The 24,639-nt window shown below is 47.4% G+C and overlaps 3 protein-coding genes across 8 annotated transcripts; 1 reads left to right on the top strand and 2 right to left on the bottom strand.

Moving 5' to 3' along the window:
• Positions 1 to 80: 80 nt before the first annotated feature.
• Positions 81 to 6,533, top strand: STUB1 (STIP1 homology and U-box containing protein 1). Its single transcript, XM_001365645.5, has 7 exons — positions 81 to 553; positions 3,512 to 3,710; positions 3,830 to 3,995; positions 5,030 to 5,120; positions 5,469 to 5,525; positions 5,699 to 5,815; positions 5,931 to 6,533. The coding sequence occupies exons 1-7, from the start codon at positions 368 to 370 to the stop codon at positions 6,054 to 6,056; spliced, it is 942 nt and encodes a 313-aa protein (XP_001365682.1). The 5' UTR covers positions 81 to 367; the 3' UTR covers positions 6,057 to 6,533.
• A 225-nt stretch (positions 6,534 to 6,758) lies between these two features.
• JMJD8 (jumonji domain containing 8) lies at positions 6,759 to 9,159 on the bottom strand. Of its 5 annotated transcripts, none has more exons than XM_056805745.1 (9): positions 9,000 to 9,159; positions 8,239 to 8,328; positions 8,004 to 8,052; positions 7,801 to 7,897; positions 7,630 to 7,698; positions 7,385 to 7,504; positions 7,243 to 7,310; positions 7,027 to 7,156; positions 6,759 to 6,949 (listed from the first exon to the last, which is right to left on the bottom strand). In XM_056805745.1, exons 1-9 carry the CDS (start codon positions 9,068 to 9,070, stop codon positions 6,933 to 6,935), a joined length of 711 nt encoding a protein of 236 aa, XP_056661723.1. In that variant the 5' UTR covers positions 9,071 to 9,159; the 3' UTR covers positions 6,759 to 6,932. The 5 variants fall into 5 exon arrangements, with proteins under 5 accessions (XP_056661723.1, XP_007499292.1, XP_056661722.1 ...); XM_007499230.3 differs by having other exon boundaries at positions 7,022 to 7,156; positions 9,000 to 9,154; XM_056805744.1 differs by having other exon boundaries at positions 7,022 to 7,134; positions 9,000 to 9,116.
• An 873-nt stretch (positions 9,160 to 10,032) lies between these two features.
• On the bottom strand, positions 10,033 to 22,637 carry WDR24 (WD repeat domain 24). 2 transcript variants are annotated; one of them, XM_007499242.3, is made up of 10 exons: positions 22,488 to 22,637; positions 21,325 to 22,117; positions 16,847 to 17,024; positions 15,287 to 15,959; positions 12,657 to 12,772; positions 12,398 to 12,519; positions 12,130 to 12,234; positions 11,706 to 12,043; positions 10,847 to 11,031; positions 10,033 to 10,692 (listed from the first exon to the last, which is right to left on the bottom strand). In XM_007499242.3, the coding sequence occupies exons 2-10, from the start codon at positions 21,803 to 21,805 to the stop codon at positions 10,524 to 10,526; spliced, it is 2,367 nt and encodes a 788-aa protein (XP_007499304.1). In that variant the 5' UTR covers positions 21,806 to 22,117; positions 22,488 to 22,637; the 3' UTR covers positions 10,033 to 10,523. The 2 variants fall into 2 exon arrangements, with proteins under 2 accessions (XP_007499304.1, XP_001365745.1); XM_001365708.3 differs by having other exon boundaries at positions 21,325 to 22,527.
• Between the last annotated feature and the right edge of the window lie 2,002 nt (positions 22,638 to 24,639).

Raw genomic sequence — 24,639 nt, 5'->3', positions numbered from 1 at the left:
CCGCCCCGCCCCGCCCCCTTCCCCAGCTTCTCGTTCTTCCGGCGTCCTTCTTCACCGGCGCACCCCTTCTCTTCCGTCCCCTCCCCTCCCGTTAGTCCCACCCTCACCCCCCCTCGCCCCCTCCCCTCCCCTCGCTCTCCGGGGCCGGAACTTCCGTTTGGGTGACGGCACTGAATCTCCGCAGGGAAGAATTCGGGACGTTTTGGGACCTGAGCTCGGGGATCCGAGCGAAGCCGCTGGCGCTCTGTTGGTGGCGCCCAGTACGAGGGCGGGATCAGGCCTGAGTTCAGCAGCCGGGGCCGGGGGCCGTGAACGGATCACGGGGCCGGGCCGGGGTAGAGGCCGAGGCCGGGGCCGGGCCGGAGCCATGAAGGGGAAAGAAGAGAAGGAGGGCGGGGGCGGCGGCGGCGGCGGGGTCCGGTTGGGCTCGGGGGGCGGAGGCGCGGGCAGCCCCGAGAAGAGCCCCAGCGCCCAGGAACTGAAGGAGCAGGGGAACCGGCTCTTCGTGGGCCGCAAGTACCCGGAGGCCGCGGCCTGTTACAGCAAAGCCATCGTGAGTGCAGAGCAGCCGTGCAGGGGGGCGGGGTAGCGGAGGGCACCAAGCCGGGAGCAAGCAGGGGGCGAGATCTGTGAGGACTCAGACGAGGAGAGAGGGAGCCCAAGGTTTTGGGACTGGATTGTCTGGCTGTCACAGAGGTCTCAGCCGAAGACCTGTGGAGAAAAAATTGGCTCCTGGATGCCTTTGTCCCAGAAACAGACGAATGGTTGTAGTTAGGGTCGGGGCTCTGGGCCCAGTCATTTACTGTTGCATAAACTAAGTACCTTCTCCCTCCCACCTAGGAAGCTGGAGTTATGGTGTGGGGAGTCTGAGGAGAGGAAAAGGAATTCCCCCCCTTGTCCCTTTTCTCCTAAAGCTTCTAAACCCTGGGTTTGGTGGACTTGAGGATAGATTTTATGTTTTCTACAAGTTTCTTTGTGGTCCTTGCAGTCATTCATCAGAGGGATCTGAACCTGAAGGATCCCATAATTCATGTTTCTCTGGTCTCTAAACTGGGCAGGGGGCCTAGAGCAAGTCCTTGCAAAATCAATGATTAATTTCTGGGTCGCCTTTGCTGAACTCAGAGCCTGGAAGTCTTGTTCCAAAATGCCCAACCTAAAGTCTTGAGATATATTAAAAAATTCCAGAGAAGTAATTTCTGAGTTAACAGTGACTCTTCTCTTAAATATAATGTACAAATGTAATGGTCTGAATCACTCAGAGGAACCCCATTTATTGGTCTTAATCTCTAGGAACGTTTTTAAATGACAGGTACTTAGTGTGCAATCACTTTTGGCAGTCTTATGTACTGGAAAACTAAAAAAAGCATTTGTTGAATTGCAGAGCTTTGTTCCAGGGCTACGGAGTAATATGTATCAGAGCAAAGTTCCTGTCCTTGGGGATTCTGAACTTGTTTGCTTGGAGAACATGCCATTTTGGATCACATAGTGGTAGAGAGATGGAGCGAGGTGCCATGTCTCACAATATCTGGGGACAAACTGACTGTTTCCCTTGAATCCACTGGGTCTTGTAGAATTAAGGGCCCCAACCTTTACCTGAGGTGACTAGTTTTAGTGAACCAGAGCAGTGGATAATATGAGTATGGAAGAAGAAAATAGAAAAAGGAGGATCTTAAAGAACAAAGTTGGAGGTGGAATCCAGAAGGAATTGTCTAGGGAGAAAAAAGAAATCCATGGTTCTGAGGGTTTGGGGTTAGGGGCAAAAGAGCCTGATGAACACAGGAATCTCAGCTGCGTTCCACCAATGAAAGGCTTGTCTCTGATGTCTTTTCAAGAAAGTAAGGACCTCTAGATGTCTGTGATTCTGACAGTTGGGTGGGTTAGTTGAGGCATCAGGTCATAATGGAGGGGGTTGAATTAGGAGTAGGAAGACCTGAGTTCCTATCCCAGTTTTGCTATTTACTGTTTATATGACCTTGAGCAAGTCATATCACTTCTCTAGGCTTGTTTCTTCATCTATAAAATGAAGATGTTAGACCTTTAACACTCATCCCCTCCTCTGTGACTCAACTTCTTCCCTTGTAAAATTATGTCTCCAAGTCCCTTATGATTCTAAATTCAAAGAGTTGGAATGTGTAAGGTGGGATATTTGGTGAGTCTGAGGCAGTGCAATTACTCAGATGATGAAGCTTCCTGTTTATCTCTGATCTTAATGTAGTGCTTTCTATTTGTCATCTCTTTGGATTCTTGAACATGCTTTTCAGGACTCTGGAAGTTGCTTAATGCCTAAGGCTTATGATCTGGTTGACCCATAGGTGAACCTGAGTCTAGGAAGGGATCTATTCCAAACCTGGGTACTTGAAAAGCTGAGAGTAGAGATCTTACTTGAAAGCAGACAGCCAGATATTAACCAGATCTAAAAAAAACTAACCAGATCTAAGGGTGGGTTTCTAGGGATATCTGTTCAGGTGATTCTGTAAATGGTTTGGAGGATGGAGCCCCTTAGGTCATAGCCCAGGGATAGTCTTATCTTTAAGGATCTCTATGAGTCATCTCCTTTTCCATAAAATAAGTAAAGCCTAAGGCTGAGATGGAGGATAGAGTCTAGGAGGGAGACTAAGCCAGGCAGGTACTAAATTACATCCTCTGCTCCTAGTACAAGGGTCTCCTCCCCATTGTCCTTGGCCATTAGAAGTGGTCCTTTGCTCTGTCCAGGGTAGGACTTTAGGGACCCTGTCCCATTTGCTTTTCCCTGTTTCAAGAGCCCAACTGTCTGAACTCTCCATGGAAGAGAAGCTGGATGGAAGAGAACAGAGGATATGACACAGCCTCTGAAGAAACCAGGCTTCTTCCACCCCCTTCCCCTCACCACTTCGGTATCACAAGACTCACACATAGTCACATTGGTCAACTCCTTTTTTCTCAATTTAGTTCTTGTGACCTTGTTCCATCAGCTGATAGCTTGAGCTCTCCATTTGTAGCAATAACCACCAATCAATAGTTACATTGCTCAAGACTTGTTTCTTGGGCTTCCCTAGTTGATGGAGTCTGACACATGCTTACTGTACTCAGCTCATCTTGGTCCCCTCTGGGAAGGGTGTGTATTATGTATGTAGTGATGGGAATGTGGTGACACCACTAAGGTTCAATTATTGGCTCAAGGCAGACATTCCAGTACCCTCAAAGGACATCTTATTTGCCTTTGCTGGTCAGATACAGCTTCAGGCTGGCTGAAAACAGGGAGTAGAGGGTAGGGTACAATGTCAGAGAACAACTTGAAGTTGGAGTAGAGTGGTGAATCAAAAAGTCAGAAAACTGGGATTTGAATCTCAGCAACACTTCATTGTTCCATGGGATCTTTAGGGTGGATTTTAAAGGGAAATGGGAGACTATTCTTGGAAAGTGGATGTTTTGCCCTGGGCCTGACCAGAAAGTATGAATTCAGAGGCCAGGCTGGACTTGAAGATATTTCATTGGGTCTTAAAGATCTGCTGTTCCACTTTCCCCTACCCAGACCCGAAATCCTCTTGTGGCTGTTTATTACACCAACCGGGCACTATGCTATCTGAAGATGCAGCAGCATGACAAGGCACTCGCTGATTGCAAACATGCCTTAGAGCTGGACAGCCAGTCAGTGAAGGCCCACTTCTTCCTGGGCCAGTGCCAGCTGGAGATGGAGAACTATGATGAGGCCATTGCCAACCTGCAGAGAGGTGAGCCAGGCCCCACTGGGCCATGAGGACTCTGACAAGAGTCCCAGGCCCCTCTCCCCGGGGCCCACTCTTCTGGAGTCCAAGGTCTTGTGCCCAGTAGCATCCACCCTCTCCCACAGCCTACAATCTTGCCAAGGAGCAGCGACTGAACTTTGGGGACGACATCCCAAGTGCGCTGCGTATTGCCAAGAAGAAGCGTTGGAACAGCATTGAGGAGCGGCGTATTCACCAGGAGAATGAACTTCATGCCTACCTCACCAAGCTCATCATGGCGGAGAGAGAAAGGTGAGCAGGTCAGAAGGGATACAGCAGTACTTAGGACCTCAGCCTGATAAGCAGGGATCAGTGTAAAATAACACTCTCTAGAGTAGTCCTTTCCTAAAGGGCCTTTTTCTTAACACATTTACAGTGCCTGCCATGTGGTACTGTGGTTACCACGAGCTTATGGACTTTGGCAGGCAGGGGAATGTGATATAAAAATAGGAGACTCCCTCCAGTGATGCAGAGGGACACTTAGTCTATAACTGGAATCTAAAAGTTGCCTTGGGACACTAAGATAATAAGTGACTTCTTTATAGTCACAAACCTAGTTTGTATCAGATAGGCCTTGAACTAGGTCTTCCTTGCTTTACGACTGGCTTTCTGTCCCACATTGCCATGATGCCTTTTTGCAGTCCTTAATATTGAGGATCACACAGTCCAAGAGAAGGAATCAAGCAGAACATGTGAATAGATATAGAGCAAAAGGGGAGGTTCAGGTAGAGTTTGGGGAAAGAATACTGGGGAGGAGGATATCATGAAAGAGGAATCAGATTTTAGTAGGTGTCTGGGAAGGCCCAGAGAAATAGAGGCTAGACATGGTAGGATAAGATACAGATCTGGTGGAAACCATATAAGTTAGCAACTGAGAAAAATAGAAGGCAAAGTAGAATCTGATCCATCCCTTCAAGCGTTTGTAAGTGCCTCCCTTGGCATCAGTCCTGGGCATGGTGTTGCAAGGGGTATAGTTTGAACCTTCAGGTTCAGCTGTGCTGTAAGGGTAAAGCTGGGGTACAGTTAGGGAAACAGAGTTGTGGCCTGATTGGTCACTGTCAAGGGATGTGGCAGAAACAGTAAATACTATGAGGGTTCGAAGAAAGGGGACAAGGTCCCTAAGGGAGTGCTTAGTTATTTTTTGTGGGCCAACCTCGGCTCCCCTACTCGAGGGACCCTGTCATTTTGTCTTGTATTTCCTGCAGCGTAGCAGAGCACAGGGCTGGACACACAAAGTAGGTGCTCAGTAAAGACTTGTTGATGGATTACTTCCTTGGCCTCCCCAGGGAGCTGGAGGAGTGTCAGCGGAGCCAAGAGGAAGAGAGTGGAGATGAAAGCCGGAACCGTGCCCAGCAGGCCAGCATCGAAGCCAAACACGTGAGGCTACCCTGCCAGTCTATCCTTGCCCTTTGCATCTAGGCAAGAGGGGAGAATGATAGCACAGCTGGGGAATGGTGCTGCCCAGGTTAAACTCCACCATCTATAGTAGCCGGCATAGTCAGTTGAGATGATAGTCACTTAGACCCCATAGGGTATCTTGGCAGAGGCCAATTTTGTGAAAGGTACAGCCCCTGGGAGGGAATTTCAAAACCCATGTGTCTTCTCTTCTTCAGTTATTAAGCCCAGTATCATTTTGTATGTGGGTCTAGTGCTCAAGGTGTGGGGTGGCTGGGCACTCCTGTTCATTGGCAGGGCTCCCAGTGAAGGAGGTGATTTCCTTTTCAGGATAAATACCTGGCAGATATGGACGAGCTTTTCTCACAGGTGGATGAGAAGAGAAAGGTGAGGACAGACTCCCAGCCCTTTATCCCTTTGGCTGCTTTCTCATCTGCTCTGCTTCCTTTTGCCTCCTGACCCTATTTGGGGAGGGGACCCAAAGTAACTGCCCAAGAAGGCAGCAGGCTAAGCCAGGGAGCTTGGGGTGTGAGCTCTTCTCTCCTTTCCTCTTGTGGCAGAAGCGAGACATCCCAGACTATCTATGTGGGAAGATCAGTTTTGAACTGATGCGGGAGCCATGCATTACTCCCAGTGGCATCACATATGACCGAAAAGATATTGAGGAACATCTGCAGGTAATGTGCTGGCCAAGGAAAAGCTAGCTTTCCTGGGCAGTAGGTAATAGTTGTGCTTAAATCCTATTTGTGGGCTTTGGTGGATTCCTCAGTGTAGTACTTTTTCTTTCTCCAGCGAGTGGGCCACTTTGACCCTGTGACCCGAAGTCCCCTCACCCAGGAGCAACTCATCCCCAACTTGGCCATGAAAGAAGTGATTGATGCCTTCATTTCTGAGAATGGCTGGGTAGAAGATTACTGAAGCTTCTAGCCTCTTTCCTTGGAAGCTCCTCTCCCCCAGGGCCAACACATGCCTTACTGTCTGACTCTTACTCCAACCTGCCTGCTGGGCACTGAGCCAGCCTCCCATCTGTACTGCTTGTGGACTGGGCACCCTGGACTGGGCTTTGGGGGCCTTCTGGTCTCTGGAGCCATAGAGGGTATCTCTGCCTCCCAAAGGGTAAGACTTTTTCCTGGCACTGGCCAGGTTACTGCTGTGGAGGTTGGCATGGCCTCTTGCACCTACCTTCCATTTCCCTTTCCCCATGTATATAATTTGTGTTCACTCCCTCCTTTTTTCATTTAACAGCCATTCCCTGTTTTGAGCCATGACCTTGGCCCTGGGGGAGGGCTCTCCCTGGTCCCTCTTAACCCTGTTCTGCACTGTCTGAAGGGGCTGGAGTAGGAATGGACTGAAGGGGGGGGGGGGTAATAAAATCTGTGAGCAATATGTCTTTGAGCTGGTGTGAGCCCTGAAGTTGCTGGGCTAAGTAAAGAAGAGACAGAGTCCTACAGCTTTCTTTCCTTTCACTTGGCATCATCAATACAGATTTCTTTCTCCTGGCCTGAAACCCAATGAGACATATGCTCACTTTTCCTCTTCTCCCTTTACCACATTCTGACTTGTCTTCCAGCCCTAAGCAAGAGGGCAGAAAGTGGCTGCTGACATAGACACACAAGGTAGTAGAGCTAGCACCATTACTTCATTATACGGAAATTGTTTAAATAAATTAACAGCACTTGGAATCCGAGGGTGGCAATAGGTCAGCCTTGGCCTGGAGGATCCTGTTGCCCCAAGCCCAGAAATGTGGAGATGAAGACACTGGTGTCCAGGTTCAGAGTGGCATGCCACCAACGGTCAGGAAAGTACAGCACCTGTTGATGAAATGAAATTCAGCACAGGCCTTTTCTTCTTCTCACTCACTCAATAAATTGAACCCCTCTGACCTCACCAGCCTGGACGGTACACTGTAGGGGCCGTTCAGTGATTGGCAGTGCTGGGTACGTGTCCCGTAGCCAGGCCAAGGTTGTTTTGTTGGGATGGAAATCAGGCCTCTTTTCTGGAGGATACAGAAACCAGCGCTGTTGTGGAAGGAAGAGGACTTGGTCAGGACTAGTTTGCTTCCAATTCCTTCCAAGATCTAGGGAGACTTAATTGTTTGTCTCACCTTTCGTCCAAAGATCACCTCAGAATAGCCTGGCCCATGCCAGTGGAAAGGTACTCCAGAGCCAGCACCTGTGGGTGAAGATTTATCAGCAAACCTGAGACCAACCTCCCAGCAGTGACCTGCCCCTGAGGGTAACACTGACCTGCAATTCCAAAGCTGTAGGCTGCAGTAGTGCCCAAGAGATGAAAAGGAGGTGGGGAGTAGTATTGGAAGAGTCTGCCCCACTCAGTGAAGTTATTGTCCCCAAAGAAGTAGAGTGTGTCTGGTAGAAGGAAACAGAACTGAAGAATGTCCTAGTTGGTCAGCCCTCTGCTGCCCTGTCCATGGTCCTGACTTGTCCTTGGTGGTTAAAGGTCTGTTTTGGTCTTGGAAAATAGATCAACTCACCATTCCCGAGGGAATTTGGGTCTTGGGGCTGTAGCAGCTGTTCCACATATTCTTGGAAAGAGAGGTCTACTGTGGGGTAAAGGGGGGTGAGATGGGGAGAGAAAGCAAGTCAGGCTGAACAGCAGAGTTGTCACAGGCCTTCCAAAGGTGGAGGGAGGTACAGTGGCCTACCTTTCTGATAAGAATATGTATTAGCTGTACTCAGCCGGATTCTGAAGCCCCCAAATTCTGCTAGGAGCTTCTCTTTGGAGCATAGGTCCTGGAACAGCTGGGGAGAAGGGATGGACCTTCAGGATTAGTGTTCCTCACCTTCTCACAAGACAATGCCCTCTGGTGGAGTTAGGATTTAACTGGATGAGGCTTGTGGCACTTACTGAGTTGTTGGTGAATCTTTGCAGAATGACGGGTCTAGAAAAGGCGTATCTATGAAGCAAGGGCAAAGGTCATAGGCAGTTCATGCCCACACTGGTTCTCCCTTGCCAGCTATAACTTGGGGGGGCCTCTGCCCCAGCCATTGTCAGCTGGGTACTTTCTCTGCTTTCTGAACTCCAAGTCACCTGCTGTGACCAATGCAAGGGCCCAAATGGTCCCCCCTTCCCTCCCACGTACTGATGGATGAACTCTGTGTAAGTCAGATTTGCTCTTCGATCCACGGTACACTGATCCTCCTCCTCCAGGGCCAGGTGCCCATTCAGCTCCCTGGATGGGGAGAGGGAAGAGTATGTGGCCTGTACCTGCCCCTCCCCCATGATCTGAATGAAAGCCCTTGTCTCAGCTATGTCACTGACTGACTACTACCACATCTTGGATCCTTGGTCTGCATCATTTTCTGACACTCATTTCATCACTCTGTTCCTTACTGCACTACCTTTGAGCCTAGTCAAGTGACCCAGGTGGAGCTGATAATTCATCAAGAAGTTAGGTGAGAATTTCAACAATTTCAATCTTCTAAGGATCCAGATAAATGTGGCTCCTCTCTAACTTCAAACTAGTTGCTTACCTCCTTTTCTGATCCATGAGGCCAACTCTCCGCTGGGTTGGCTGACGAATGAAAGCATTCTAGGTCCCCCCAACTCCTAATATCCCCTCTTCGGACCCCCCTCCTCCCTCAGTGATTTCCCTTTTCACGGTCCCCCCTGGGGAGGGCAAAGGGACCGAGAAAAAGCAAAGGCGGTAAAGAGGAGCCATTGGCGGTAAAGAGGGAGGCCTACTTCCTCTTTTCTGGCAGCCGGTGGGTAGGGTCCGAGCCAACTTTGTGGGAGGTGACCAGCGCCCCTGGCCTTGCTTCCCCACAGCACTCCCTGTCGCCAGCCCGCCCGGGCTCGGCGCCCCGTTCCTGGACCATATGGCCCGCCCCTTCATGTGCTCACCAGCCCCCGCTGACAGGGATTCCGCTCTTGCAGCGGATGAGAGCTACCAGCACCAGGAACAGGAGCTGCATCCTGAGATACCACCACCGTCCCAGCCCCGAGAGAACTGAGCCCCGGCCTCACCCAAGAACCCAGCACCAGTAGGCTCCGCCTGGTCAAAGCCCCGCCGCATTCACCGCAGAGCATTGTGGCCTAGATAGCGAGGACTATAATCCCCAACAGGCTTCGCGCCAGGGACCAGGCTGAGATTGGCAGAAAAAAATGGTTGCCTTGGAGACCCTCTTAGCTCCCGGAAAACTCTTCCCTAGCGGGAACGTGCTTCCGCCGGCATCCTCTCCAAGTCTTAAACCTACTCAGCCCCCCTGCTACTGCGTGCGCCCTTTTCTCCTTTGGCCACACCTTGAAATTCACCAGCCGCGGTGCTCTAGTCTTTGGCTCCAGCTGTTTGAGACAAACACCTCCCCCAGTTCTTCAGGCCTTTTAGCACTGCCCCTGAAGCTCTCTAGGTTCCTGAGGACCCCCCCCCCCCAATTTTCATGACTCTTTCTCTCGGTCCTTCGAATTCATCTCTTTGTTCCTAGGTATTCCACTTTTTCCAGTAGTGCTTCCACACAGCTGCCAAACTAATTCCCACGATCCAATTTGGCCTATTGATCTCCTATTAAGACATCTTTCATGGCTCCCTATTGCTTCTATAGTCCTGCTCTGCTTTTTAAATCCTTCCATGGTAGGAGCTCACCTATCTTCCCAGTCATTCCATATGACTCCAGCCCTGCCTGCCAGTTCTCAGGATTTGTACAGGAAGTCCCAGATGTATGTAATGTACCATTGCTTCACCTTTGCCCCAAAACCCTGTCTTCAAGGCACAGATCACACAAGGCCTTGAACTGACTCCCAATCGGGAGTGTGCTCTCCTCCCAGAAATGGTTTTGGATTTACTTGTGTATCCCCAGAAAGATATGGCCCCCTGGGTGGCAAGGATTGTTTCCTTTTTGTCGCCCTATTCCCTCCCCTCACCACTTAGCACACAGTCTAGAATTTCAAGGCATTTAATATTTGTTGAATTGAACTGAACTCCATCCACCTTCCAGCTCCAGTCTCTTCTGAAGGTTGTCAGAGGTGGCTTCTAGTCACTGACAGACAGCCCAGCCCAGCCCTCTTAGAGGGGACTTTTTTGGAAGGAGGAAAAGCCATACTAGTACTGTTGCCAGCCTCTCGTAACCCTTACCAACTCCTTCACTTATAGTAACAACAGCTCAGATTTATAAAGTGCTTTTCTTACAAGAGCTCTGCAATTTTTACAAATGAGGAACATCAGACTGGAGAGAAGCCATGATGCTGGCAGAATTCAGCCGTGAATGGAGGCCTCCTGACTCTCAGTCTGGGGAACAGATGACATGAAGGCATCTTTCCTTCAGGAGGGGGTGAGAGGCAGGAGCATCCCATGGCATGGCTTGGCAGTCTTGTGCTGTTCCAGTAGGCCCTGCGGCCAGGTGGCGCTGGTAGCGGCTCCTCCGGGGTGACTCAGGTGTACTCACAGAGGTGGCCACATCCTGCGGGACAATGTGTACTGCTCTCCAGCCACTTGAGGATATGTTGTAGATGACCACCGTGGCTGCAGCCCTGGCACCACACAAACAGACCCTTCACAACATGGTGGCACACAGCACAAGTACTGGCACACTGGCGGCATCTGTGCCCGGCAGAACAAAAGGAAGGAGGAAAGTGATCACCAGGGGCCTCTAGGATTCCCGTCACCCACTTCTGCACAAGGTCACCCCTTGGGATGGGGCAGCTAACAAGCCCCTCCTCCCCGCTGCCCAGCCCAGCCCTGCCCGGCCCCTGACCTGTCACAGATCCAGCCCTTGTTGCTCATGGGCCTTTTACAGTTGCTACAGTTGACATGCAGCGTAGTGGATGCCTGGTTCAGACAGGTGATGGCTCGGCAGGTGCTCAGCTTGATCACCTGGTTGGATATGTTCCAGAGTCTGAATCGCTGCAGCAGGTCAATGTAGGAGGTGTACCAGTGTTCCTGGGGGAGAGGGAGATCAGGCTAAAGCAGAGAAGAGCCCCGGGCTTGTCCGCCTTCCCAGGCAACCCCACTGTGGCCCCCACGATGAAGAGCGGCACGTAGCAGATTCTTTGCGCTCGCGGCCCCCTCATACCGTACAGTACAAAGGAGTCTAGTCTTAAAGTCAGGAGAGCTGAACCCCGACCCAGTGGTCAGTAACTCCATTTGAGTGAGACCCTGCTTTTCTAGGCCTCGATTTCCCCATCTACCCAACAGAGAATAAGCCCTGCCCATCTCCCATGGATGGTGTAAAGATCAGACGAGAGAATGGACGGACGATTGCTTTGTAAACCGGAGATGACTGTTTATGTGTCTGGGACTATTATGCCCAGGATCAAGGCTAGTCATTCTAAATAGAAGTCTTGGGAATCTGTCTGACCCCCCACCCAAGGCAGGGGTCAGTCCAGACCCCCTCGGCAGCTTCTCCCTTCTACTTGCTGCCCGCCACTTTCTGATCTCAACTCTTCCCTCCTCCTGTCCTGTCTATGGACCTGATTCTGAGAGGGTGGACCCCACTGGTGTGCTCTGAGGTCTATCCGCCCCTCTCTACGCAGTCCCGAATGAGAGAAAGTGCAGCTCATAGAGTAACGAGTGCTGGGATGGGGCCCTCCCAGGACACAAGGCCGTGCGGGCACCTGAGTCTGCTCGTCGATCTCCTTGCGGATCCGCTCGCCCAGCACGATCAGCACGGACACGGCCATCTGGACGTCGCCCTGCTCGGCATAGAAGCGCAGCATGTCCCGCACCAGCGTGCTGAAGAAGTCAGGAGGCAGGCGGCTCTCGGAGAGCGTGTGCGAGATGGAAATGAGGGAGAAGGACTCCACAGGGGTCAGGGACACGGTCTCTGCCTCGTTGCCACTCACGTGGGGGGAGTCCGCCTTGTCTTGCAGGTGGTCGGGGCCGGAGGGGTTGTCCACGATCTCATGGCGGAGAGGGAAGGCCTCCTGGGGCAGCACATACTCTGGCTCCTCCGCTGGGAAGGCAGACACCCGTTGGGTTGGGGGACGATGACACCTCCCACCCCCACGAGCCCACTGGCCAGGCCCTCCTGCCACTTACTGTGGGCATTCTCGTGATCCATCAGGTAGAGCTCATCTTCATCCCCCTCTACGTCACCCAGGAGGTAGTCAGCAGGGACGTCGCTTCCTTCTGTCTCTTCATTCTCTGTGAGGGGAGGAGGGCCAGTCAGATGCAGTAAGAACTGAGAATTCCACTGACCCCCGGCCATTGATTCATGTAACATCAGATCGTCTTTGGAGCCTCCCTGCCCCAGGCCGAGCAGCCCACAAATGAGTGAGTGGCGGCAAGCTCCCGCCACCCACCTTACCATCATTTGTGATGAGGGTGGTAGAAGAGTCCAGCAGGATGTTCTCACTTCGATTTTCCCCCTTGCTCCGATCCAGTCGAGCTTCACTCCCCATTCCAGAGGCCATGTCCTTCAGGTTGAAGCTTTTTGGGAATGAGGGCAAGAAGGGAAAGAGATGAAGCCCGGAGGAGGAGGAGGGAAACATGAGCCAAGCAGGTGGAAGGAGCTGCCACCAGGTCAGGACCTTCTCAGTACCCTCTCCTCTCTGCCCCTCAATTACCTATTCATAAGTGGAAGGCTGGCGCTGCCCTTCCCAATGCTGTGGTTCAGGTTGGCAGAAGGCACGGTGCCAGGACTGCAGTAAATAATTCTCAGCATCGTCCACGTTTGAGCCACCTGCCCCAAAGAGAGAGGAAGCAACAACCCTTGATAATGCATTGAAGAAGGGTGGGGTGGGGAAAGAGTACAGGGAAGAAGTCAGGCCACCTTGTTGTCATTTTGGCTCTTCCACTAAGTAAATCTTCCCTTCTCCGGGCTCTAGGTTCCCTCTATATAAAGAGGCCCACATCTCCAGGAGCCTTTCTAGAGAAGCCACTGGCTAGACTCGGTTGGGTAAATGGATGGAAAGCCTGTCTCTACCTTATAGCCCACCCTCTAATAAAGGGGGAAAGCTCCAGAGACACATCTGAATCCTCTCAGTCTAAGCCCCTCAATCCCCTAACTGGGAAATACATTCACTGTACAAAGCTATCAATTCAGCAAGCATTTATATGATGCTATGAGTGCCAAGGACACAGAGATGAAACAAAACAGTTCTTCCCATGAAGGAATTTATAGTCTAACCAGGTGAAGAAGGTCGTGTTGGCAAGTTAAAATGTCCAGAAATAACTGATATTTTCAGATTTTTTTAATATATTGGTTTGTTTTGCTGATTAATCCTCTTTTTTGCTTTTCCTTTTCTTTTCACCCTTACTTTCTGTCTTAGTAACATCTCTAAGACAAAAAGACAAGAGGTAGGCAAACAGGGTTAAGTGACCTGCCCAGGGTCAAAGCTAAGAAGTATCTGAGGCCAGATTTGAATCCAGGTCCTCCTGACTCCAGGTCTGATACTCTATCCACTGTGCCCCCTAACTGTCCCACTTCTTTTTCTTAAAAAACAAAAAACTATTGATTCTCAGTGGATTGAGAGTCAGGCACAGAGATGGGAGGTCCTGGGTTCAAATCTGCCCTCAGACACTTCCTAGCTGTGTGACCCTGGGCAAGTCACTTAACCCCTACCTGCCCAGGCCTTACTGTTGTTTTCCTTGGAACTGATCTATTCTGAGATGGAAGGTTAAGAGTTTAAAAAAAAAATAACATTAGTGACTCCATTTTGCCTTTACCTGATGTTTTGTGAAGCTAAGTTTTGGCTGCTTATAAGTTACCTGATTTTGGCTAAGACAAAGATTACTTCTCCTAAGGACAGCTAGGTGGCACAGTGGATAGAGCTCCACGCCTGGTGTCAGGAAGACTCATCTTTCTGAGTTCAAATCCAGACTCAGACACTAACCGTGTAACCCTGGGCAAATCACTTAACCCTGCCTGCCCTTGCCCTTCTGTCTTACAGAGCTGTTCCTGAGACAGAAAGCTAGGAGTTAAAAAAATATGTTACTCCCCTTCCCAAAGGTCACCCAATTTAAGAAATGTCAAAAAACGATTCCCTCCCTCTCACCTCAGTGTCTCCTGATTCTCTCCACCAATAAGAAATCAAATGTCTCAATCCCTATAATCCTGTTTTTCTTGTTTTTCACTCCTTGTAAATTATATATTAACTTTATAAAACCAAGGTTCTGGATCCTTGGCTACTGAGACTAGGTCCTGACTTGTTTCTGCAAATGAATGCCTTGCTGAATAAATCCTTTGTCTAGGTAGCACAGTGGATGGTGAGACAGGCCTGGAGTTGTGAGGATCTCAGTTCAAATCTAGCCTCAGACACTTACTTCTTAGCTCCGTGATCCTGGGCAAGTCACTTAACTCTGATTGCCTTTGCCTTTGCCACTCTATCTTAAGAATACTGACAGAAGGTAAGAGTTTGAGAAAAAAAATTTTTTTAATCATTTGCCTGGATGTAACTACTCAATTTCTTTATTTCACTGTAATACTATCTTCGCTATTATCTTGATTATGTTCCTTTTTCTCTGCTCACATTGCCCCTCCCCTAGGTCAGGCCCCATCTCCTCTCATCTCTCCCCATTCTGACCCATTCTCCACACAACTGCCAGTGACTTCTCTAAAGCCTAAGTCTGATCATATCACTCTCCTATTAAATACACTCCAATGGCTTCCTATTTATTACCCCCCAGGACCAAATAAAAAGTTTGTTTGGCATTGAAAGCTTTTCATAAGCCACACCCCTTTCTTGGGGCTCTCTGATCCAGCAACCTTGGCCTTCATCTCTCATCTCAGTGCCTTTGTACTGGCTGTCCCTCATGCCCAGAATCTTGTCCTTCTTCACTAGTTCCTAGAATTCAAGGCTCGCCTCCAGTGTCACTTTGTAGAGCTCTTTCCTGGGCCCCCAGAGCTAGAGAGGTATCGTCCATCTACTCTCTATTCACTTTGTAGATGCCATCATGTACATGTTGTCTCCCCTGTCAGAACATAAGCTCTATGGGTGCTGTTTTTGTCTTGCTTTGTATCCCCAGAGCTTAGCAAATTGCCTGGCCCCAAGTAAACACTTCATAAATGCCTGGTGATTAGTAGAGGTTGCCTCTGGTACTGCTTACCAGTTTTCCCATTACCCAGTGGCTATCTCAGAATATTGAATGAAGACTGACAGCCTCTTTGTCCCATCCTTTTCTAAAGGCAGGTTTCCCACCCCCACCTCACTCAAGGGGCCTAAAGCTAACCGTTTCCATCAGCCTAGGAATTTACCTGGTTTCGGCTCAGCTCTTTGGCAACCTTGGCATTGTGATCACAGAGCTCAGCCAAGGACCTGCCAGCTAGAGCATAGCGCCGGGCTGTGTCCACAAACCAGCCCATGCTGCTGCTATCTGGCTCTGTCTCAAAGACACTTAGGGCACTGGATGACACTGACTCGAACTGCTCTGTGGGATCCAGTTTGCGCTTGAAGAAGATGGGGTGGCGTCGGTCACCTGGGTAGGGCTTGCGGTTTGAGTCAGATGTCACCAAGCTCTCCTTGGCTGCAAATGCCAGGTCTCCAAAGAGTCCATAGCACAGGCCTTCAGGATTAGCCCTCTCGATGGGCTGGCTTGCATCTTTGAAGATGTGCTGATAGAGGGTGCTGTCCTTGGAGCCTGACAACAGGAAGTAGGGGTCATGCAGGTGGCGCCACACAATGCCAGTTGTGACATCTCGATGCTCCTCAAACATGGCAGAGGGAATATAGGGCCGTCTCACATCCCACACATAGATATTGTGGTCTACCATCATTGAACAAGTAGCCAGATGGTGTTTGCATTCTGGTCTCCACTTGACACGAGCTACTGAAGCAATGCTCTGCACACAGTAGATTTCTTTGGCCCTGTTTGTATTCATGTCCCATACTTTTACCATCTTGTCACGTCCTCCTGTAGCCAACCAGCCCCTGTGAAATGAAGGAGATGTGGGAATGGAGGGCTTCTCTAACCATTAGAGAGTATCCACATATTTGTTCTTTTCACTCTGGTATCTACCTTAGCTCCTCCTCCCTAAACAAGGCTCTAATACAGCTATCCTCCTCTTTCCCTGTTCTTATTGTGCCTGATGCCAAAGAGTGAGGCTGGGGCTGTATCAGCCCTTAGAACCTTGCTACTACCTTTACAAACAGCTGATGGGCAGAGTAGGAAAGACAGATAAACCAAAAGGAACACTTTATTACAATCTTGCCCCAGATTGGATAATTTTCAACACTCTTAAGAGTCAGTTCCCCACAGGTCCACCTGGTGGTGAAGCTCTGGTTCATTCTCGATCCAGATCTTACCTTTCAATAAGGGCTGCACAGTTGGCACTTGAGGGGCTCCTATGACATATATAGAAACAAGACCAAACCAGGGTTTGGGTACTGTGGTCTAGTACTAGCACTACAGTTTAAAGATTGTAACTTCATACATGAATTTTTTTCTTCTCTAAACTTTAATCCCTCACTAATAAAATGGAGGTAAAAAAGCCTACCCTCAGTTATTGTGCCAGATCAAATGAGAGAAAGAAAGTGAAAGGGAGTTTTAAGAAGCATTCTACAAATGAGAGATTGGACAAATGTATTGGAAAAAACACTGGGTTTAGAATCAAGGGACCCAAATTCTAATCCCACCAATGACATATAAAGTGTGATGTTGAACAAATCACTTCAGTTCTCCTAATTGGTTTCCTCTTTTTCCAAATAAAAGGGCTGAGCTATATAACCTCTAAAGTCTCTGCCAGCTTTTAATCCTGTGATCTTATTCTTTTAAGGATTTGGTTGTCCTGCTCTCTAGAACACTCTTTATTTCATACCTATCTTCAGGATGCCAGTCACAGCAGAAGACAGGGCCATTGTGAGCAGTGAACATCCTTTCGTATCGGTCTGGCCTCCGGATGTCCCAGAGCTGCACATTGCCATTCTCAAAGGTGGCAGCAAAGGTAAAGTAGTCACGGATACTGAACTGGACATCCCGTACACTCTCTGATTGACCTGGAAGGAGGTAAAAAGGGGAAAAAGAGGCAGCACTAGTAAAACCAGCTCAGCCACTAATCTGACCCAAACAGTTTCCCAACTTTACCATCTAGGGCTAGTTTTACTCTCCATGCCCCTCCTTTCCTTACTTTCCAATACATGAAACATAGAGAATGTAGTTTTTCACTCAGTCTCAGGGGTGGAAGATGGGCAAGGCAGTGTGATAAGCAGGGTCAGGGTCAGATGAGTGTTGAGTTTTCTTTAGACCCATAGAATAGCTCTGGATGGGACAGAGTGAGAATATTGTACCCAAAGCAGGGACAGGGAAGGACTCCTAGAGAGGCTTGGTAGATCTGGTGGTCCCCCTGGAAGACTAGTCTTAGACTAGAACAAAGTCCCAGGGATGACCTTCCATCTCTAGGATTAATTACACCATTTGATGCTGTGAGGTCAGGGGCATGGAGACCATGCCTCTAGCAACCAAGATTATCCCAAAGGACCTCTTCCAAATCCAAACTCTGAACAGACATATGAAAAAATACTCCAAATCATTAGAGAAATGCAAAATAAAGTAACTCTGAAGTTCAACCTCTCATCCATCAGATAGAAAAGATAACCAGAAAAGGAAAATAACTGATGTTGGAGCAGTTGCAGGAAAATGATAACATCAATACACTGTTGGTAGAGCTATGAATTAGTCCACACATTCTGGAAAACAATATGGAACTATGCTCCAAAGGTTACTAAATTCATGCCCTTTTATCCAGAGATACAACTAGTAAGATTAAAACTCAGAGAGAACAAAGTGGGAAAAAAACCTATCTGCACCTTTTTAACTAATGGGAGAACCTATCAATTGGGGAATAGCTAAACAAATTATGGTAAAAGAACATAATGGAACATTCTCTTACCTCTGTTCAGTGTAATGATCAACCACAATTCCAGAGGACCAATGATGAAGCATTCTACTCACCTGACACAGGTAATGGATTCAAGATGCAGAATGAGACAAACATTTTTTAATATGGCCAATGTGGAAATTGTTTTGCTTATCTAATCATATTTGTTATGAGGATTTCCTTTCTCGTAAGAGGGTTGGGAGAAGAAATAAATGCTTGTTAATTGAAAAAATTAAAAGTTACATTAAAAAAAGGGCCCCCTACTTCTACTAAGGTGAGACAGCCCCACCTACACACTAGTTTTCTCCCCTCAGACCTCCTACTTGCTTTCATTACAGTTAAAAACTCAAATCATGTTTGGGGTTTTGGCTTTAAAAGATTTAAAAGATATGGTACAAATGAATAATGTGAAAATAGGTATCGAATAATAACATTTGTACAACCTAGTGAAACTGCTTGTTCGCTCTCGGAGTGGGGAAGGAAAAGGGGAGGAAAAGAGAATAAAGCATGTCAAAATATTTAAAATCTAAAATAAAAATTTTAAGCGAAATAAATATTAAAAATCAGATCATGGACCCAGAGCTAACAGGTATATGAATAATCCTCAAACATCCACAGATCCTTTTTGAAAAAACATTTAAAGCATGATCCATTTTTTTATCTCTAACTGCTGAGACAAGAGAAAATGGACAGGGTTCTAAATCCAACCCTACAGAAGAATTAGGTGGGGAACCAAATAAGTTCTGAAAACTTGCCCAAGCCCAGTCATACATCAGACTGGATCTAGAGCTAGAGAATAGCCTTCTCTTCAAATATTCAGCTACTGGTTCAACATTCAAACTCTCCTAGCAAAGTGGAATGGAGAATGAATTACATTTGCTACCAAGACAGGCCCAAGAATCTTTACCATATGGCACATAAGAAGTCATGAGGCAGTTTCAATGCTACCTTTCTAGAATCTTCATCACAACACAATATTAAAATACTCCTTTTCTTAGGGAAGTTCTATCTGTTATAGTCATTTCCTAATACCATTTACTAGTTCTTCACTAGAGTAAAATTTAGTAGTTTCACCTTGGCCCTTCACAGAATTCAATTATGTATATATGAAGGCCCTTGCTATGAGGCATTATCCTGGCTAAGGTACACATACCAAGAATAATGCTACAGATGGGAAGTTCAAGGGTAAAGCTACTTTTATTTATTCCATACCCACTTGTATCTAATTTTAGAATCACAGAATTAAATGGGTATGGTCCTTAAATTTTTTTCTTTTTTTTTTTAAAAACCCTCACCTTCTGTCTTGGAATCAATACTGTGTATTGGTTCCAAGGCAGAAGAGTAGTAAGGAGTAGGCAATGGAGGTTAAGTGACTTGCCCAGGGTCACACAGCTGGGAAGTGTCTGAGGCCAGATTTGAACCTAGGACTTCACTAGTCCTAGTCCTAGTCCACACACAGATTTGAACCTAGGACATCTCTAGGTCTGGCTCTCAATCCACTGAGCTACCCAGCTGCCCCACCCCCCAAATTTCAATGTGCACTTTCTAAGGAAAGAGGAACATGTCTTCTCCTCTCTTATAGTGTGATTATGAAGCTATATCAACAGACTTGGGAGCAAATGGGGCAATAGTTTTATCCCTGCTTTACAGATGAGTAAAGGGAGGTTCTGAAAAATTAAGTGACTTATTCATATATACAGAGCTTCAGAGTTGATCAGAGGCAGGATTTGAACATAGATTTTCCTAATTCAAATGTAGCACTGCCTCCCTTTGGGTGGGGTATGAAAAAATATAAGAGTCACAGTCTCTTCAAGAAGATTAAAGTCTGAATGGAGAGACAAGATTTATAATACATTAAAAAGAAAATTACATTAACAAGCCTTGTAGGCTTAATGAGAAGTACAGACTATATTACCAGATGGAGAGATTACTGTGGGCAGAGATGGTCAGGACCTGAGGCTAGGTTTATTTATTTTAAATTTACTTTGCCAAGGTTACACAACTAGGAAGTATCTGAGACCATATTTGAACCCAGGGCCTCCTGACTCCAGACCTACCCACTCTCCACTGAGCCACCTAGTAGCTCCTGTAGATAGGGTTTTGTTTGTTTGAATTAAAACCTTTACCTTCTGTCTTAAAATCAATACTAAGTATCAGTTCCAAGGCAGAAGAAGGTAAGGGCTGGGCAATGGGGGTTAAGTGACTTGTCCAGGGTCAGCTAGGAAGTGTCTAAGGCTAGATTTAGAACCAGGATCTCCTGTCTCTAAGCCAGGTTTTCTATCCCAAGCCACCCAGCTGCCCCTGAGGCTAGGTTTTAAAAGAAAGATTCAGTTAAATGGACAAAAAGGGAATGATAGTAGTTAAAATTTTTCAACCTCTGGGCTTTTGCTCATTCTATTACTTTACTTTAGAACCTACTTATCTCCTCTTAACTGTTCAAGAAGCAGCTTATGATGCTCTCTCCTATGAAAAGTCTTCCCTCTTCTACTCATTTAGGAGTAGAGTACTCTTTTTGTCTCATAGTATTTATATATTTATTCAGTCCTTCAGAAGTTGCTGCAGTAAAAATAACCAAACTCTCCTGGTGATGGGCTTCTTTTGTACTAAACTAGATTTTAGGTAACAGAATCCCTAATTGGGAATGCACTCAAAATCTTTCTAGCTTAGCAAGACCTGCCAGGCAAAGCCTATATGGGGCCAGGGTTGATAGGGCAACGTGGTCTAAAAGCAAGAGTACTGGACTGAAGAGTACAAATACTAGGTTTCATATACTGGCAAAGATACTAACAGGCTATGCAACCTTAGGCAAGTCATTTGACATCTCTGTGATTCAGGCTCCTGTCAAACACTAACTCAAACATAATACTTATATCACCTCAAGGGGTGGTTGTCAGGAAAGGAACTGGTAAATATTAAAGCACAAATTTAAGAACTTTATTATGAGGTACTGAGTAGAATTCTTGTGTGTGTGTGGGTTGTATTTATTATATTCTAATTTGTATCAAATTTAATAGAGTATATTTTAATCTTTCTACTTAAAAGCAGATACTATTTATTTTTGTATTTCTCCCACTGTATAGCAGATTCTACTATAAAGTTAAATTCTTGACAAATGACTGCAGGAAAGAGAAAGGAAGGGAAGATCATTGGTTAGTTGACTGATTATAGAGCTCCTGATCTTAATAGGCAACAATGAGAGAAGAATCAGGACTCAAAGGAAGTTCTGAGAATTTGCCCAAGATTAATCACACCATGAGAGAGGATGTACAGAGTTAAGGAATGAGGTATGCGAAAAGATGTTGCCCATACCCCAAGTGGGAGAGCTTCCAGGATGATAAAAGGAAGAGTGTAGAGGCCCCAGAGTGAGAAGGGCTTGGAGCTGCTGGAGCTGTGCCAGCCTAGCCCTACACCACTCTCACCAGAGAAAGTGCTGACCGAGTCCTTCTTGCGGAGGTCAAAGCACTTCATGTAGCCATCCTGAGAGCCACTGAGTAGCATGTAGGCCTCGGTAGGGTGGAAGCACACCTTGTTGACAGTCCGCTTGTGCTCGGTGAACAGCTGATCTTGCTTGTTGCGGGAAGGCTTGCCCAAATTCCAGGTTACCACCACACCATTGGTGGCTGCTGTAGCTAGCAGGTTCTCATCCATTTGGTGCCAGACCACATCAGCACAACTGAAATTAAGGGATGGTTTGCGGCCCACACGTAGGTTCAGTTTCTCCACAAACTGCTCTTCCTCAATGGCATATATCTTGAATATATTTCGGCCTGCCACTACCACCTGAGCAGCATCCCGGCACACACTTATGGCATTGGCTGGGGCATCCAAGTGACAGTACATGGTACGGCCGGTGAGGGTATTGCCCCCTAGGGCCGTGGTAACCCGGGCCATTTTCTCCATGTGTACTACAGTTTCCCACCGGCTTCCCTCCTGGAAAGCTCAAGGCACAGCCTTGCAGGGACCATGGACAGCTGTGAATGGTTCCCAGAACATCGGCCCTCAGCCTGGGCCAATCACGTCCGAAGTCTAGGCTGCCCAGAATCCTCCCAAGTCATGGGTAGGGGAGGAGCAGGTGGAAGGAGGCTGGCCTCTCCTGTCCAACCCTGGGGCAGATATTCAAAACCTGGTTGTGGTGGACTAAGGAGGAAGGGGGGAACTCAACGGCTGAGGCGGGCCCCGAGGAATGCTGCTCTTCTTCTAGCACGAAGACCTCTGAAAGAGAGGGAGAGAGACCAGAGACCTGGGCTGTGGGCAGGGCAGTGCTGGAGAGAAGTGGGGAGCAGTCACCAAGAAAGACCCTGCCACAGAAAGAGCCGTAAACGTAAAGCCCCGAATGTCAGTAGCACAGCACCTTAAGGAACAGGCTTTTGAACAGAGGGAAAACTGAGATCCAGGGAAGGGCAGGTTGATAATTGTCCAAGGAAAAACACGGACAGAGACAAGAGAGCGGGAGAGACTTCCACGGATAGGGACCGGGACGGGGACAGGAGGCGTCCACGGAGAGAAAGGGAGGAAGAGGAGGGAAAAACGGACCGGGCCCCCCACCCCACTCTTGCCTTCGGTTTCGAACCCCTTCACTCACCGAGACGGTTTCACCCGCCAGCTGGAGCGACAGCGGAAATGACGCATCCCCGGCGACCGTCCAGACACCGGAAGTGGTCCTTCTCCTAGGAGCCGCCGTCCCCGGCACCACCGGGAGGCGACAAACGTTCCTTCCTGGGGCTGCGCTGGGAGGAGGGAGGCGGTGACCCTAAGGGGAAGGGCGGGGAGGAAGAGCCTGAAAACACTTGAACCGCTGGAGCCGGAAGAGACCCTTAGAACGTAAAGCACCGGATGTGAATAGCACAGCACCTTAAGGAACAGGCTTTTGTACTGCAGGGAAACTGAGATCCAGGGAAGGGCAGGTTGATAACTGTCCTGTTGGGCTGCACGTCTTCTTATCGATGTAAATCTCCCAAATAAAAGATGAAATATAGAAAAAGATTACTGGAAAGGACTTGGGGAGCTTAGTAACCTGAAAACTTACCATGCATGAGTCAGCAGTGTAGCATGGTAGCCGATCTGCTTCCATAGTCTGGAAGATAGGGTTCTCAGATTCAGATTAACTTCTGATTGCTTTTCCTTTAAGGGGGGGGGGGAGGGGGAAGCAGCAGGATCCCAAGCTTGACAACCAAGGCTTGGCCCCTTTTCCACTAAATGCCAGTTCTGCAGTGAACACATAAAGCAAAGAAATTCATTTATCCAATTCCATAGTCAAGGAAATCAGAGAAAGCAGATATATGCCCAGAGAGTACAGAGTGAAAAGTGCTTTCCCATTGGGAATGAGATAACTCAGTTCAGCTAAGAGTGTCCTAGATCTCACCCTATAGGGACTGCCAGCACATCCTATATAATGAATCTGTGGGTGGTGACCTGAGAAGGAGATTGTAGGCTAGAGGAATATGGATAGGTAGATAAGGAGAGACACAGGAATAAAGACTCAGAGACCACAAGTAAAAATACGTGGGGAGTTACGAGCTCTGTAAATACCTCTCTATAGGAAGATGATAAGTGGAGAAATTATAAGTATGAGAAGCAAGAGAACATGCATGGAGCAGAGAACTCCAGGATATCCCCATGGACCAGATGGCCAAGAGGTTAATGGGAGGTATGTGGTGCAACTGCCTTACACTAAACAAGCAGACATGAGGAGTAATATAGGCTACAGCATGATTAAGAGGTGCAAGGGCAAGAGCAAGAGGTGTAAGAAAGGGCTCGCACAAGTTCCCCAACTTTTATTGGAGGTTTTAGGAATGTGAAGTGGGAGGTGATTAATGAATATGTGACATGATATAGGTTTTAACATTGGTTGATTTGACAATGACAAAATCAAAGAGGGGGAGATTAATCCAACCCCGGTTTTTTAATGGAATGTAGTCCGAGCCAGGACACTGTGGCTTGCAATGCCTAGGCCAGGAATTTGTTTGTCCTTTGCCCTTGTCCTTTGGACTGTCCCTTTCCATACAATGACCATTAAGTAACCTGACCATGAGTCTTGGTATATGAATACTTAAGATACAATATCAATACATCAATCATACTTCCAAGATGCTAACATGCCTGGTATGTTACAATATTTTCAAGGTTCCCCTCAATTTCCACTCCACATAGTCTAGAAAAGAGAAGACTTAAAGGGCACATAATTCTCTTCAAGTATTTAAAGGACTATCCTATGAAAGAGGGATTAAACTTGTTCCACTTTCCCTATGAGTATACAGTTGTCCACTATATTGTGGTTCACTTATTGTGGCTTCACTATATCATGGGTTTAAAATATATATATATATATATATATATATATATATATATATATATATATATATATATATATATATATATATATATATAATTCTGTATCACAGAGTTTTCACTATATCATGGGATTTTGCAGATGAATACTGTAATAGTGGGATTTTGTTAGGGGAAAGAAGGAAACATAAAAATCAGATTTCTTTTTGGGAAAGGGAAGAGGGAAAAGGGTAAGGAAAATTATTACAATTAATCTTAAACCCTAATTTCTATAAACCTATATTATCTTAATTTATCTAATCTAAAAACAGAAGTTTCCCCAACACAAAATTTCACAAATGGAGTCCAATCAATGAGCCAGGATCTTCAGATGAAAACTGTCCAAAGCAGGTTCAGTGGAGAAGTGAGTCTTTAGTCCTCTGTTCTAGCTGCCTGCAGCCAGTCCA

Source organism: Monodelphis domestica, chromosome 7 (assembly GCF_027887165.1).
Source record: "Monodelphis domestica isolate mMonDom1 chromosome 7, mMonDom1.pri, whole genome shotgun sequence".
Lineage (NCBI taxonomy): Eukaryota > Metazoa > Chordata > Mammalia > Didelphimorphia > Didelphidae > Monodelphis > Monodelphis domestica.
This window is presented reverse-complemented; position numbering and strand designations above follow the sequence as displayed.